Source organism: Eptesicus fuscus, chromosome 4 (genome assembly GCF_027574615.1).
Source record: "Eptesicus fuscus isolate TK198812 chromosome 4, DD_ASM_mEF_20220401, whole genome shotgun sequence".
NCBI lineage: Eukaryota > Metazoa > Chordata > Mammalia > Chiroptera > Vespertilionidae > Eptesicus > Eptesicus fuscus.
The window spans coordinates 82,849,428-82,866,323 of NC_072476.1; the positions used below are offsets into that span (position 1 = coordinate 82,849,428).

Consider the following 16,896-nt stretch of genomic DNA (forward strand, 5'->3'; position numbering starts at 1 on the left):
ACAGTGTATGGCAGGTGGAGCCAAGGACAGAATTTAATGTGAACTAGACCACGAGCTCAGGGCAATCAGATTTCTACTATTTTCCATATAAATATCTATCATCAATTTTCAATATTGGATAAGCTATCTTTTTGGGATAGTTTGGTAGAGAGTTGAAATAAAAGGGTTTGGCACTTCATAGACAATCAAATCTCAGTTTGCAATGTTGAACTATATGCCTTTGGGAAGGTCATTTAACTTTCTAAAGCCCTCATCAGCAAAATAGTGGTATGAAATAACACCTTAAGAGTTATTGCAAGAATTAAATGAAATAAAATGGAAAATGCCTGGCACTAAGTGTAAATTTTTGTAGGTTCCTTGTATCAACTAGTGGCAGGTTTCACTTAATTGAGTGTTTACTCTGTACCAGGCACTCTTCTAAACATCTTACATAATGGATGTTAACACATGTAATCTTTGCAGTATCCTTATACAAGAGCTATTATTATTATTATTATTATTATTATTATTTTATTTTATTTTATGATTATCATTCTATTTAAGAGATTAGGAACTGAGCCACAGTCAAGTAAAGTAATACAGCTAGTACGTATCAGCATCATAGCTGGAGTTCAAAACAAGCTTTTGGGTTCCAAACACACCATTCTTAACTAGCAGACAACATAACTTGTACCACTATTACATCATTTCTATGGACCATATCCGATGGGCAATTGAAAAAGCAGTCTTATTTTAACACACTGTTTACCTAATTAAAACAGAGTTGGAAGAAGCAGCAAATACATTCCATAGTCAAATATAAATCATTTTAATTGATCAGTTCTTTTGAATTAGCTGCACCATTGCTCCCTTTCAATTGTGGGAAATCCAGCCTTGCTTATTCCCACCTAGACAAAGGCACACTTTTCAATCCTTGTACCAGAACCTATGCAAATCTTATTTCTTATTTGTTTTGCTGCCTATGAACAATTAAATATATGTTTTCAAGGACTCTGAGTCATCTAAAAAGCAAATTCTGAAAATCTATAAAAAGCTATGTAGGAAAACGTTTATGAAGTTATAGAATGTTATCTGCTGTTCTAGATGTGGGTGACATTATCAAAATATTTCACCCACTTTTACATTTCCACTTGTTAAAACCTAAGGTCTTATTTGGCTGTCACTTACAGTACTGTGTTTTTCAGAAAAGTTTCTGGCAGCTAATTTTAAAGAGATTTTGTTTTAATAAAAAGGCAAGATGTGTACATAAGTGCTTTTGTTGGAAGAGTTCCTCTGACCCTCTGCATTATTATAAAGAAAATTGTCAATTTATTCAAACCTCACCCACCTTTGGTTAAGTTCAGAACTTTACAATGCATGCCTCCTAAAGCAGTGATTTTAAAGCTAGAAACACTGTGGGGTGTTTCAATTATTTCAAGGAGGTGGCAAAGAATTCTCAAATCAAAATTAATTTTATTTTCAAAAAGCAGCATGCATGCCATATATCACTTGTGAGATTCAGGTGGATAATTGCAGAGATAAGGAAATTAAACAAATAATGATAGGTTACCGGACCCTGTAAAGAGGCAGCCAGTTCTGTTCTATAATGGAATCCTTAACATTTCCAAAGCAATGGGAGATTTGCACACAGCCTTTGCTCAGTTTGGGTCTGTGTTTAACCACAACCCTCAATGAGTTTTTAATGAAATATTGTTATATCTTCTGCTTTAGCTTAGTTGTGACTATCAACAAGTGTCCCGTCTCTCTGAGCATCCACATGACATGCTATTTATGAGAACACAAGCTTGTAAATAGTTTACTCCTCCTCAAAGAAGGTCACTGAGAACAAGGCCTGGAACCTGGAGTCCCCTGAACACAATGGATTTCCCAGTACTAGGCCCATATCATTCTTAGTCATATACAGTCTTTTATTTTATCTCTGAGAATCACTTTTCTCTCCTTAAAGCCAGTCATCTAAACATCTCCAGCTTCCAGGCTCTCCTCTGGGTACTTGGGCTATCCTTTGTCATGTCAATTGCTCTGTACTTTATCTACTTTGCTAGATTATAAACTCAGAGAGGACAGGGACAGCATCAAGCTATTCTTTAAATAACCCACAGCAGCCTGGCCTGTGTGGCTCAGTGGTTGAGCATTGACCCATAAACCAAGAGGTCTCTGGGTTGCATGCACAGGCCCGGGTTTAGGGCTTGATCCTCAGTGGGGAGCATGTGGGAGGCAGCCGATTGATCGATGTTATGGATGTTCTCTCTATCGATGTTTCTATCTCTATTCCTCTCCCTTTTTTTCTCTCTAAAAAATAAATAAAAACATATTAAAAACATATTAAGTATCCTAGAGTGCTCAATATAGTGCCTTGTACAAAATACTGTCAATGCCCATAAATGTTTGTTGAATGGAACTAGGTCCTTAGAAAATGTGAAAATTTTCTAATTTTTAAATACCACGTCAGTATACTGCCTACTGTTTGTTTTCCTCACTTTATCCTGTTATTTGAATTTTTATCTCACAAACTTCAACAAGTTTTATATATACCAATTCCTGAGCTTTTTGTTTTGAAACAAAACTTGCTTACTTCTTCATTTGCACATTCTAGTTTCTCGTTCTGGTGTGCATTTCCCCCCTTCAGACTGTTCTCCACTTCACCATTCCTTCATCCATTATGTATAGCATGTTCATTGCATTTTTCTGCACCTGGCAATATCACTTTCTTAGTTGTTCTGGTGTCTTTTCCTGAGCACTGCCCAGCCCTTCCCACTGAGTCATTACATTACGAGCTCCTTGGGGGAAAGCATTACGGTCCTGGTTTGCACCTCTCCTGATGCAGTTGACAGCCCCTCCACCCACTCTAAATAAATTGGCTACTGTTTAAAGGAATATACTGTATATATTCCTTAAAGTAAGGGGCCTTGCCACTTAATGTGGAACAGTGGTGAAACCTTTTGTACTGGTGAAAATTCTTCACAGACCATAGTGTGGTGAAGGCCTGGAAGGGGGTAGGGTGGGAGATGGAGGGGGTCAATGGGAAAAACAAAATAGGGGACATTGGTAATACTTTCCAGAATAAAGATGAAAAAAAAGAATAACACATCCTGGTTTTTTAAAATCTGAGTATTTACATGGCAGATTTTCTGATTAAGTCATGGCACATATGTCTCATTAAATCATTGAAGGTACATCAAGTCGTGACTGTGCTTCAGAACCTCAGAGTGTCCCTTTCTGTAACATTTTAAAGGCAAGTAATTAAAACTTAAGATAGAACAACTAGGGATGGAGATAGGAGAATCTTTTAGGGTTGACTTAATAGTAATCATAGAACCCCTCCAAAATAATTGAATCAGACTATTCCAGTCTTCATTTTATCTGGACACATTTTTTAACTCCTTCTTAACTTGTGTTTTTTTAAAAAATGAAATTATTCATAGATCCTGAGAAATATTATTTTATTTAATCCTGAACTGTCTGCACAACACTAGGCTGCTGGGTCCTCTCTGTTCAATGGTTCGGGTTCCCTTCCAATCCAGTAGTAATGTTTGCACTTCTAGTGTATAATGTAATTTTCAATATAAGATTTAACAGGCTTTATCACTTAATTACTTGAATTGTTGTGACATTAATATTTTTTTGCGGTAGCAAACTAAATAGGCAAAAAAATAATAATTTTATTCTCTTTTATTTTAAACTACCTCTGAATTAGTTTCTTTGAGCTATGTTGATCACAAATGAAAATGTTAGGTTAAATGACAGCTGAGAAAATAACAATGAAAAGCTAGATTAATTTTATTCTTTTATAGTTGAATGCATAAAATTGTACATACGATGAGAAATCATTGAAACTTTAAAATCATTTTTAGCTCCTCTTATGAAAACAGTCTGTCCCTCTGGAGGGCCATTAGTTTAAATGCAAAGAGATAGCAAATGCCATTTGTGCGTGTCAATAGTGTCGTCTCCCGCTGTGCAAGGGCCACCATTAGCAAGTTTGTACAACACCACAGCGACCTGCAATGTTTTTTATCTGTAGTATTTTTTTTAATTTTTATTTATTTATTGATTGATTGATTGATTGATTAAGGTATCACATATTTGTCCTCATCCCCCCATCCCCATCCCTCCCCACACATGCCCCCACACCCCTGTTGCCCTTAACCGCTGGTTAGGCTCATATGCTTGCACACAAGTCCTTTGGTTGATCTCTCCCCTTTACCCCCACCCTTTCCTTACCCTCCCCCTGAGGCCCAGCTGTCTGATCCATGCCTCCTTGTTTCTGGGTCTGTTCTTGTTCATCAGTCTATGTTGTTCATTATTTCCCCTAGATGAGTGAGATCATGTGCTATTAGAAATACACTTATAAGAACCGAAAATGAGACAAGCAATAATGGTTATGGTGACAGGCAAATGAATCAGTCTGTAGTGAGTTTCTTTCTGGGCCAACAGTTCTTTTGAGACCCAATTTCAATGTCCAACAGTTCCTTATGTGTACATGTCAGCACTGACATTACAGTTCTGGATGGTGGACAAATGGTGGTAATGCAGGTCCGACTCTCTCTGGTTTGGTCCTGGGCAACCTGCAGTGATGCACAGCTGCTACCTGCTAGTATGGGAAGGCCACGTCAGCATCTTCCATCTCTGGACTGCTTCTCTTCTGTCTTCATGGCTGGAGTAGTCCTGTAGATTCCTCTCTGTTGCTAGAATCCACATGGTCTCAGAGTTGTTTTCTGAAAATATACAAACATATTCTCGACCAAAAGTTAATAAAGGAATATTTTCTATAAATTTGACTTGGCCACGGGGGCATAGGCTACCAAGGAGACAAAACTGAACCTCACGTCACCCTGCTTGGCCCCGGAGGATGGCTGGTTAGCCAGAGACGGGTAAGATTCCTCAAGGAAGGAACAACCTAAGACAGGCACAGTCGTAGAGGGGCCATCAGGAGAGAATTTGGGGATCAACAGAGGTGGGGCACAGACCCTCACACCCCCAACATTGCAGGGGCCTGAACCCTAGCCCCTTCTGAGGGAGGTCTCCTGCCCCCATGGCTGCTTCGTGCTTCCCATGCCCAGCTCAGATCAGGACCCAGGTGACCTACAGAGACTTGGCCGACAGCAGCTGCCCTCTCACTCCAACAAGAATTGTTTGAGTTGTCTTGTACCCATGGTGTGGGGAAGTGGGTTTACGATATCTAAATCCAGCCTACCACCAGGAATGCTCTGGACCTACTCAAGAAGGCAAATAATCCCTTCCACTAATATTTACAGGGTAAAATAAGATTGTTGTTAGAGTAATAAATTTGACAGTAAAATAGTAGTCAAGTTTTCAGGCAAATTTAAATTGGCTAGTTGAAACAAGCGAATATTCTAGAAAAATTAATTGTACTGGACAAAAAGGTGTTCCTAAAGTGTTAACTAAAATTTTTATTGGTAGTTCACCTCATGATAAAATTACACCATGTAATGAACCTAAAACAGTAATATTATAGTGCAAAAAATTAAAATTTAAAAGCCATCAAGACTACATTATGAAATTTTCAAAAGCCTCCTAACATTTAAATCAAAAAAGGAGGGGGTAGTAGAAGAATATCATGTAAGGAAAAATATCCTGTAAGTAAATTACATCTAGAAAATTAATACTTTAGAAAATTAATTGTAAGGCTAAAAGCAAGACACCCATGAAAAACACACAAGTTGTCGAAACAAGCCAGAGGAAAATTATTTGGGCAAAAAAATGCAATAGGATCCCAAGTCAAATTTATAGAAAATATGTGTAGTATTTTTAAAACTTTTCGTTTGATTTCTAACAAGGTACCAAAGACAGGGATAACACGAGTCCATTTTATTCCCTTGAGATGTCTTAAAGGCCTATTATCAGACTGAGTTTAGCCACAGGGAAACATTTCTCCTTGCCTAGCCAGTGCTTGCTCCTAATCCCCTTATAAAATACCAAAGGACTGGCAATTTTCTTTTAGGAACGTGGACTGGAGGGAGATAAATACCCCTGCTGGAGAGGAGGGTCAAGTTCAAAGTTGTTTCTTTCCTTTGGATTCAGGAATCAGCAAATGGAAAGACCAGCCAAACAACTGAGCAGCAGGCATCCGATGGTTAAGCCCTCCCCCAGGACTTTTCATGTACATAAGCAGAAGTCACTGGAGCAGCTGCGGCGCATTAGTTCCGATAGTTTAGCAGGCTGCTGCTGGCGCGGACAAAGCCCAGCCAGCGCGGCTCCCTCCATGTTCCTTTGCAGGGGGAGCTGCGCACAGTCTCAGCAAGGGATCGCAGGGGAGGGGTGACGTTTACTAGGCTCGGGCGGAGGAGTGCACTCCCCCTCTGCACCCAGCCCCATCTCCACCGAGACACCGAGGCAGGCCACCGAATGCGAGAGCAGCAGCTGGATCCGACCTGCTTCCCTGGACGTTTCCCCAGACGCTGAGCGGAGCGATCACTGGAAAGGGGCCAGGGAACCACGTTGCCCTGGATTGTTGCCAACTGTACAAAGTTGACCGGGAAAAAATGGCTCAGCAGACGGCAAGCCCGGACACCTTAGCCGTGCCCGAAGTGGATAATCCGCATTGTGCAAACCCCTGGCTGAATGAGGATCTGGTGAAATCCTTGCGCGAAAACCTGTTGCAGAACGAGAAGTCCAAGACAGCAAGGAAATCGGTTTCTCCCAAGCTCTCTCCGGTGATTTCTCCCAGGAATTCCCCCAGGCTCCTGCGCAGGATGCTTCTCAACAGCAACATCCCCAAACAGCGGCGTTTCACGGTGGCACATACGTGGTAAGGTTTGCACAGATCTTTGGAAATGGTGGCGGTTCCCCCCCGTGATTTGTGCTCCTCCCGCCGTCCACTTTAGGGGTGGGGAGGGAGCACCATTATCTTCCCTCACCTGTCATTTATCATAAGTAATGCACCTTAACAATAAGTACCGCAGATGTCCATTCAGGGCAGGAAGCCTGGAGGTTGGTAATAGGAGAGGTTGAGGTGGGTGGTTCTCAAAGTTCAATTCCGATTGCAAGTTCCTACAAGAAAATTGGATTCCAGATGTCACTGAGAATGCAGTTTTACTCCCATACTGATGTGCTGGCGTTTCTTTGATTTCTTAAGCTAATGGGTCTGCCAGGTTCTGCCACAGCCTAGGGAAGAAAGGACCAAAAAGGACAGGAGGGAAATTGTAATTTGCTCTCTTTCCTGCATGATCCCCAGTTGAACAGAGGTGTGTGTGTGTGTGTGTGTGTGTGTGTGTGTGTGTGTGTGTGTGTGTGTGTGTGTGTGTGTGTGTGTGTGTGTGTGGTGTGTGTGTGTGTGTGTGTGTGTGTAATGGTGTGTTCCTGTAAAACCCCTCCTCACTACTGGCTTTAACATGTCTGTAATCTCAGCTATGCCTTTCAAAAGGAAAGAAGAAAGGATTTAGGGGTTCTGTGCAGAAAGTTGCAGTCTGGCACTTGGTATTCTTTGAATTTGGATTCTTTGAATATTGTGTCAATATTTTAATTTTTTTCTGAATATTTCTATCTTTTTTTTTTATAATGGGTGCATTTGTTTTAGGCGTGTGCTTCCATAAATTATTCTTGGCATTTTCATGCTCTTGTCAAAACAAATATTAAGATAAACCATTTTGTGAACTTATAATGGTATTTCTGTCCCAGAAGAATCAATGCTAGACTATAATGAGCAGGGGTGGGGTCTGTGCTGAACACAGTTAATTGTAGGTAGTAGTAGGTTCTGTGTGTGCCTCCACTAGGGGTAACATGAATATTAAGTAGGATTAAAAACAAGCAAAATAAAAAGAAATAATGAGCATGTTAGTTGAGAAACCGATGGAATGATTTTTATATAGTTTTTCTATAGAAAACCAAAGGGTATGTAAGGAGTGGAAAGCTAAACAAAACAGAAATAAGATTTCTAGGAAAGAAGTAGCAATTAGGGAGGCTCAAAATCTATACTAATAACATGACCATTTCCGGGATTGCATTAATGTCATCGATGAAAATAGATGACAAAGGAAATAAAAAAGGCATGTCCTGGCCAAAGAAATGTCTGACCTCAGAACTTTAATTTTCAATAGCTAGATCTCTGATTGGGGAAGTATTCTTATTCCCAAGATTTTAACTCAATGGCATTTCTAAGTTAGATATAATGCTCCTAAGAGGGGTAAGACAAACAATGGATTTTTCAGGCTTAAAGAAATTGTGGGAAAATGGTGACTTTCCTTAGAGGAAGAAATTGTTGAAAATTTTTGTCAGAAATAAGCAGTGAGTGAAAGGCATATATAAACACTGAGAAATGCTTTGAGGAAGAGGAATGGCTTGAAACCAGGCATCAGGTGCCAGAGCAGGGAAGCTGGCTAGAGTTCATACAGTCAGGCCCAGAATTTTGGTATCCAGTGTCCCTTTTGGTTGAGATGCTTTTTTTAAAAAAAAAATCAGAGTTCCTAAATTGTACCCATTCAACAATGGTACAACTCAACTGCTTGATTTCTATCTGAGTGAAGCAACCTAGAGTTCAACTGGAGGTTATCTGAACTATTTGGACATGTTGAGATGTAATGAAGGCAGGAAATCTCATGAAAACAGGCTTTCTTCTGAAATTTCTGGCACTTCCTTTTCTGGTGCTCTTTGGAGAGACTCCAAGAGCACAATTTCTGCCGATATATCATTTTGGTATGTCAGGTCTCAGCCAGATCATGGAGGCATCAAAAGAGCAATGGAAATAAAAAAATAAAACTCATGATATTAATTCTCGGTACCTCAAAAGGAAAACAACAGTCCTCGTGGAATAAAAATATTCAGTGAGGGAGTTGAATACAGTACCTCATACTTTTCACATTGATTCAATGAGTTCCAAGATTTTTATAATATCTTTTGACAAATATCTCATCTGTGTTTTCATAAGCACTATACATAATTTAAAAAACTACTCCAAATTGTTCTAATATATATGTGTGTGTATGTATGTATGTGTGTGTGTGTGTGTGTGTGTGTGTGTGATATATATATATCTTTAAGGCTGCTACTACCACCACACTCAAATCTTCTGCTCCTTTTAAATTGGGTGACCAGCCATTTAAATACTCCCCTTGTGTTTTTTTGCCTTAGAATGTTGGTTTTTACACCTGATTTCTCTACCATTTGATATGTATATATTCAATACTTACTAAGTTTAAAGTATTTCATTTGTACTTATGGGTCACAAAATTGAACAACACACTGTAATTTATGTGTTGTCACATAATTTAAACTATGTCGCGACCCACAGGTTGAGAACCGCTGCTGTAGAGCCTAAGACCATCAGAAAACACAGATATTTACATTACGATTCATTAACAGTAGCAAAATTACAGTTATGAAGTAGCAACGAAAATAATTTTATGGTTGGGGGTCACCACAACATGAGGAACTGTATTAAAGGGTCGCGGCATTAGAAAGGTTGAGAACCACTGCTCTACAACATACTCCCCAAATATCAGTGCATTGACACTGTAAATGGTTATTTATTGCTGCTGCTTCTCATGGGGAGGTAGCATGCCTTGGGGTGCTTCATGGACATGGGATCTTACCATCTTGTGGTTCCAGTATTTGTAACACATGATTTTCAAGGTTGTTAGGCTCACCTGAATCAAGGAAAAAGACCATGGAAGATAGCATGTGTATTTATGAGGCAGGTCAAGAAGTAAACACATCACATACCAGTATTCCCTGGCTAGAACTAGTTCTTTGGTCACATCTAACTGCAAAGGAGGCTGGGAAACCTATCTCGTCTGTTCCCAGGAATAAGGCAAAACAGATCTGGTGAACAGATAGCCCATCTCAGTCACAGTATATTAAAGGCTACCAGGTTCACCCTCCATCCCATACTTGAATTCATAGAATAACATCTATGATGACCAGTTCTTGACTATCTCTGCACACCTCCTGGATGAGGATCAGACATAGCAATTCTATTTTTTGACATATTGATTTTGAAGTCCTTCCTAATATATGGTTGAAGTCTTCTTCTCTGTAACTGTCACTGGGGACCTAGGATCTACTTTGAAAATCCCAGCTTGGATCTCTCCTCTCTTCTCTAATGTAGCTCTTAATGCAAGAGGCTTGGAGTAACTCACCAGAGAGCCAGGGCCCTGTTCTGTTATTGGTGGTATACCCATTAATATTCTCAATGTTAGCATGATTTTTAGAAAATTCTTCACTTATCTTAACTAAACACCCTACATTATTTCACCTTTACATGCTATATTTACCAGGTTGATCCTGGTTGTTTTTATGCAGACTTTGGATTTTCATGGCCCATTTAAAGAGTAGGGTACTAAATTGACACAATACTCCAAATGCTAGATGACTTGTACAGAAAGCATCTAAGCAGAAGCAAGTCTACTTACATTGAAATTCTGACTTTTCATTTACTAGTTGTGTGATTTTGAACAAGTTACTTAATATATGTCTCAATTTCCTTGTTACCCAATTTTTTGGGAATAGTAATACTATCTATTGGTCATGATCGTTTTATTAAGTATATTCCTACGTAAATTATAGTGTGTTGCTCAAAGATAGTCACTTAGTGTCACTATAAGCTAATATATTCCTTATTATGCCATATATATATACATATATATATATACATATATATATGTACACACACACACACACACACACACACTGAGTGGCCAGATTATTATGATCTCTGAACGCATAATAATCTGGCCACTCAGTGTATATCCTATATAATAAAAGGCTAATATGCAAATTGTCCCCTCGACCAGGAGTTTGACCAGCAGGCAGGCTGACCAACTGCCCATGTCCCCTCCCCCTGGCCAGTCTGGCCGGACCCCACCCATGCATGAATTCATGCACTGGGCCTCTAATATGTATATATATATATATATATATATATATATATATATATATATGCGCGCACACACACACACACATACTGAGTGGCCAGATTATTATGTGTTCAGAGATCATAATAATCTGGCCACTCATGAATATACATATATATTCATTCATTCATTATTCTAGTTTGGTCTGCCTACATTTGCATTTTTAAGATCATATTTAAACTTTTAGTTGTCAAGTTGTTTATAGATGGATGGACTAAAGAGAATATATGTGAAGAGACCAAGAGTTCAAAGGGATGATGGATGTATCAGTTTCATGGGAAAGGAGAGGAAGAAAGGATAGATATTGCTGAGGCTCAGGCCTTGACTTGATTCCTCTTCTCTGCCTATTCCTATTCCATTTATCTTTCAAATCCCTCTCTTCCTGAGAGCTTCCTCCTGTTCCCCCAAATGGAAATAACTGACTGCTTCTTCAAAATCTCTAGCATATCTTCCTTCTGCTATTCCCTCAATGTTTGTTAATAATAACTATGTCATTAGCTAATGTTTACTGAATACGTCTGGTGCTGTGTGTTAGATTAGAACCATCTCCCGTCCATGCTTTTCACCACTCTGTTTTACTATTTTTACTTCATCTCTAGTACCTTGTAATCTAATGATTATAGAATAAACTCTGCTTTCATCTGAGTAGGGGATTCCCGCTGATGTTAGCAGGAATTCCAAGCTCAGTGGAATCTCTGGTAAAGAAAATCAATCAGGAAAATCTTTATATTTTTCAAGTTTTCTCCTCAATTCACACTGTGTTCTATGCACTAAATGAAGGCAAGTGTCCTAGATGAAATTAGGCAATAGTTTCTTTAGGGAAGGGGGTATTCAGATAATACTCGTTTGTCTTATTTTTATAATTTCTGTGTGTGCATTTGTGCTTTTAACATATTCAAAGTAGAAGAAGCTCTTTGTAGCATCCTTAAACAACAAAATAGTTTCTGTAGGTGGATTTTTGAAACACCTCTTTTAAGACTTTTAGAAAATCTTTAAAAGTTTAGGGAGCTAGAAAATGTTTTTGGCCATATTTTTTGCTTCTTACAAATTTCTCTTTACCAGGCATTGGAACTAGATATAAAATTGCTTGTGTTTAGAAGTAAATATTTTCTTTCTTGAGTTAAAAATTTCTTCAGCTACTGTAGTTTCTTTTATACTTGTTGTTTAAGAAAGAAGTTTACTAAACATTTCTTCAAGTTAACATTTAGCACCTGTAAAGGAGAAGTTCATTCATTTAAAGAATTTGTAGGTTGCCCTGGCCAGGTGGCTCAGGTCATCCCCTACACCAGTGATGGGCAACCTTTTGAGCTTGGTGTGTCAAACTTCGCCAAAAAACTGAGCATAACTCGGGTAGTGTGTCACTTTGAGGAAAAAACATTATTTCGCAAATGTTTCATCCTCAGGAGCAGCAAATGTTTCATCCTCGGCATGCGGCCGCTCAGCGGCTGCGTGTCATCACAAATGGCTACGCGTGTCAGTGCTGACACGCGTGTCATAGGTTCGCCATCACTGCCCTACACCAAAAGGTTGCCAGTTTGATCCCCAGTCAGGATATGTATGAGAAGCAACCAATAAATTTTTCTCTCTCATCTCTCTCTCTCTCCCCTCTCCCCTTTTCTCTCTCCCTCTTTTCCTTCCTCTCTGTAAAAGAAAATTAGTAAACATATCCTTGAGTGAGGATTAAAAAAAGGAATGTGTACATTAAACACACACACACACACACACACACACACGCAGAGCTGAGTAGGTTTTCAAATACATTATTTAGTGATTCTATTCAAAAACTCTTTCTTCGTTGTTCATATATTTGCCCTACTTAACTATAAGGTTATCATATCTCTGTCCCTTGTGTGAGGATACCCATTGAAGGGCTTTCTGATATTCTCTCTCTGGAGATGGGAACCCAGGGGTAGGCTGTGGTTATAGTGTAACTCTAGGGGAAATCCTTTGGTGGGAACAACAGGAAGTTATGCCAACAGGTTGGGCAAGGCCAGTTGGCCAAGTCACTAACTGTGTCCCCGGTGTAACTGGCTCTGTGTCTTCAGGGATATCTTGGGGACAGTACAAGTTAAGGCTGCTTGTAGGTTTTGAAAAATTTTGTTCGCCTTTACTAAAATCAGAAGATCCCAGAAAGACATTCCTCTTATAGAACTTGTCAATTGACTTGAGGGCCCTGGCCAGTGTGGCTCAGTTGGTTAGAATATCACCCCATACATGAGTTTGATTTTCTATCAGGGCACATACCTAGTTGTGGTTTGATCCCTGGTCCAGGTGCATACTGGAAGTCACTGATTGATGTTCTCTCTCTCTCTCTCTCTCTCTCTCTCTCTCTCTCTCTCTCTCTGTCTTCCTCTCTTGCTAAAATCAATGGACATAACCTTGGGCAAAGATTAAAAAAAGAAAAAAAGAAATAGCAAAGGTAAAAATGTGACAAATAGTTACAGAGGAAAAATGAAGACAACATCGAAATGACCTGGCAGTTTATGATGTGTGTGTACTTCCCGTCATCTTTGACATTTACCTTAAAGAAAAGGAAAGATAACCAGCTGAAGCCATTGCTACAAGTGGTGAAAATATGTCCAAACAAAAGTCTTTCTTGGAAATGCTGAAATGTTTAATGAGGAGAAATTAAAATGTTGATTCTCAGAGTTCATTAAAATAATTTTTAAATCACGGCCTTAATTTTAAAAGTTATTCTTTGTATATGCTTCTTTATAAATAACAAACTCCTGTGAGGGAAGAGAACTACATGAGCTTTAGCACTGTTTTGGGTTTTTTTTATAGGAAGTTACCAAAATTCTTCTTCAAGTAATGGTTTCAGGAAGAAGCTTTATTATTACCCATGCAACAAAATTATTTCATTGTTTTTAATGTTTTTGCTTTTGAAAAAAATCATGTTTTAGAACTGTGATGGATTTTAGTTTGAAGTTACAGATTTCCAGCTCTGCTGGTCACTTAGTGTTTGACCTTAGTTACTCAACCTTTTTGACTTGTAGACTCTATTCCTAAGTCATATGGTTATAAAGGCATTTGATATTTACAAGAGAAGAAATGACTAATTAAATTTACAAAGTGATAACAAACTACAGTACCTTTAAGATAAGTAATTAAAAACAAGTTCCAACTTGCTGTTGTGAGTGATGCCGCATAGGGGACAGAATTCTTTTATAATTCTGTGACTCATAAATAGTCTGCAGGGCATTCAGAATGAAAGTATTGCTGGTTCATTCTAGGATACAATCTGCAAGCTACGATTTTAGATAGGAAATGTGAAAATTATACATAATAAAATTTTAATTCAAAATTCTTATATTTTCAATCGTATATTATTTTACTATATCTGTCTATTCTATATATACAAATTCTAACTGAACTTACTAGAGTGACATTGGTTCACAAAACTATACAGACTTTAAGTGTACAAGTCAACAAAACATCATCTGCACAGGGCATCATGCACCCATTGGCCAAAGCAGAGTCTCTTTCTGGCCCTATTTACCCTTCCCCCTTTGCCCACCTCCCCCTCCCCCACCCCTTGATTTTAAAATATCATTTTATGTTTAATTTTAAGGACATAAGTGATTTCTGGCTACTGTAGATGAAGTACTTATCAAAATGAGATCTTGAGTTAATATGAGAAGAAATTATATGATTTCATTTTGGAATCAAAACTTTATTATAATGTTTTATTATAATATAGCAATTAACAATGTAGCTCCTGCTATGTGCCAGGCACTCTATGTATATCAACCCTTCAAAGCAAGGTTGAGTTTGAGTATTATCTGTATTTTACATATGCTGATGCTGAGGCCCAGAAAAATCATTATCTACCCAAGATCACTCAGTTCTGCAGAGATTAAAATAGTTGAGTTAAAACTTGAACCTAGGTGTGACTAACCCTTCATCATGTATTCTTTCAGCATTACCTCCCTTTGGGCTAAAAGTCACACTCATATTTATTGCTTTACCCTGCATGTATATCAAAGCTACAACAATGAATGCTCAATGATTTTACAGAATAGTGGTTAGTTATCAAAAGGGTAGGAACAGATCCCTTACCGGGCATGAAATCTCAGTTTATTTGTTTACATATGTGGCTTATATGAATGTAGACATCTTTTTTTCTGATAAAAATATGTGTATGGATAGGAAAAATATACAGTATGTCTGATGCAGAGTACTTTTTAAGTAAGACTGACATAAAAGCAAAACCATCAAGATAATTTTATTTTCAATCATCCAAAGAAAAGGGCATGAAAGGCTTGAGATCTAAAGAGAAAGAGCAAGTCAGAAATCTATTAAGGTTTAGTTCCAGAAGAGCCAGCTGGAAATGATGGTCTGCAGCCTCAAGTCACTAAGCAACAGAGCAGCAAACTGCTTGGTAACCAGAGCTGGCCTGACTCACAGGCTGACTGCTAATGACCGGGTGGCTAGATAGGAGGACCAAAGCCCATCTTACCTCAAAACAATCTTCTATTCTTCTGCCAGCCTTTTGCCAATCCCTTCATTATGGAATAGCCTCTTTGACTTCGCAAGATATCTGCTTTTAGAAGAGAAATATCTCTGGGACCAGGAGTAAATGCTATCTGTCTTCTATAAAATGCCATTTCTGGGATTTTATTTTATTTTTTTTTGGCGGGGGATTTCAAAACATCATAAATAAAATGTAAGGTTTAACAAGAGGAAAAATAAATGAAAACATTGCGATTAGTGGCTTGAATTTTTGGTTTTCCATAACAAATATGTACAGGGCCAAATTGTCTGATTTCACATGGTGAGATTTGCCTTTTATTTGACACTTTTTATCTCATGATCTTTTCAATTTCATGCTTATGTTTTGACGGTTTAGATGGACTGTAACTTCCTAAAAAGCAGTAAACTCCACATGCACCCATCTTTGTATTCACAAGCGCCGCCTGTATAATATACACTTAATGAAAGTGTGTTGTTTGATTGAGAAACATGCCTTCCATTGCTGTGCTTCTTATGCTGAACACCTGGGGAGATTCATACTCTCTCAGCCTAGAAGTCCAGGTGGTGCGGTATTTGATTGCCATTGTAGAAAGAAATTTTAAACTAAGTGATTAATCATTTATGTGGACTTTGTCACCATGACTCGTGTGTGTGCGTGTGTGTGTGTGTGTGGGTGTGTATGTGTGTGTGTGTGTGCTGGGTTTGCAGACACTAGACTAGTATAATTTGACTCTATTATACTTTAGTATATCTCAATGAACCAGTATGTGATAGTGACACTAATTTATTCAATATATGTATTTTAATAATATTTAGTTTATACTTGAAAATAATTTATATCTGGAAAACATATATAAGTATATTTATGATTCTTAGGAAATTACTATCTTGTTAAACTTCAATGACTAATTCTTATCTCTTAGAATTCATAGTGGTTAAATTATACGCCAAGAACTAAGCTTATACAAGGAATGCCAAGATTTTGTGGGGGGAAAAAACAACAACAACAAAAAAAACACACAAGAAAAACACCCTCCATAGTTTCCTTTTTAGGATGACAATTTGAAGAAATTTGAACTGGCAGAAAGTAAGCACCACGTCTCTAAAACAGATCTTCAGAATAACTAAAATTGAATAATAGAAAACCTTTTTGAAGAGATTTTACATGTAAATGTTATTTTAATGTAAATATTTTGTCCAAAGTTCAATCTATATCCATTTTTACTTTGTGGTGATTTCAAACCAACCAATTTCCTTTCCATTACCCTTTTGAGATAGCCCTCTGATCAAATTAGCTATTATTAAAATAAAGGGACTTCCTCTGAAAATTGTTATTAGTAGAGTACATGTTTTTCTTTTTAAACATTTTATGCAGCTGACTTCACATTTATATTTATAAATGGTGAGTGTGTATTGTTGACCTTTTGAAGTAAGCAATTTTCTGACTAATAAGGTTACCCGGATTATCATTTCTGCTTGTTTACCTTCTTTAGGTTTATAGTATTTATTTTACTTCACTTTATTCTGTGCAGTGTGATTTTTTTTTATTGCTTTCTAT

General features: G+C 38.0%; 1 protein-coding gene across 1 annotated transcript in view; it reads left to right on the forward strand.

Annotated features, from left to right (window-relative positions):
• Positions 1-6,500: 6,500 nt before the first annotated feature.
• The window catches only part of LOC129148874 (cAMP-specific 3',5'-cyclic phosphodiesterase 4D-like), a 500,245-nt gene continuing 489,849 nt past the window's right edge, over positions 6,501-16,896 (forward strand). The window contains exon 1 of the mRNA XM_054715235.1: positions 6,501-6,766. Coding sequence (XP_054571210.1) covers positions 6,501-6,766 — 266 coding nt within the window. The remainder of the gene's footprint in view (positions 6,767-16,896) is intronic.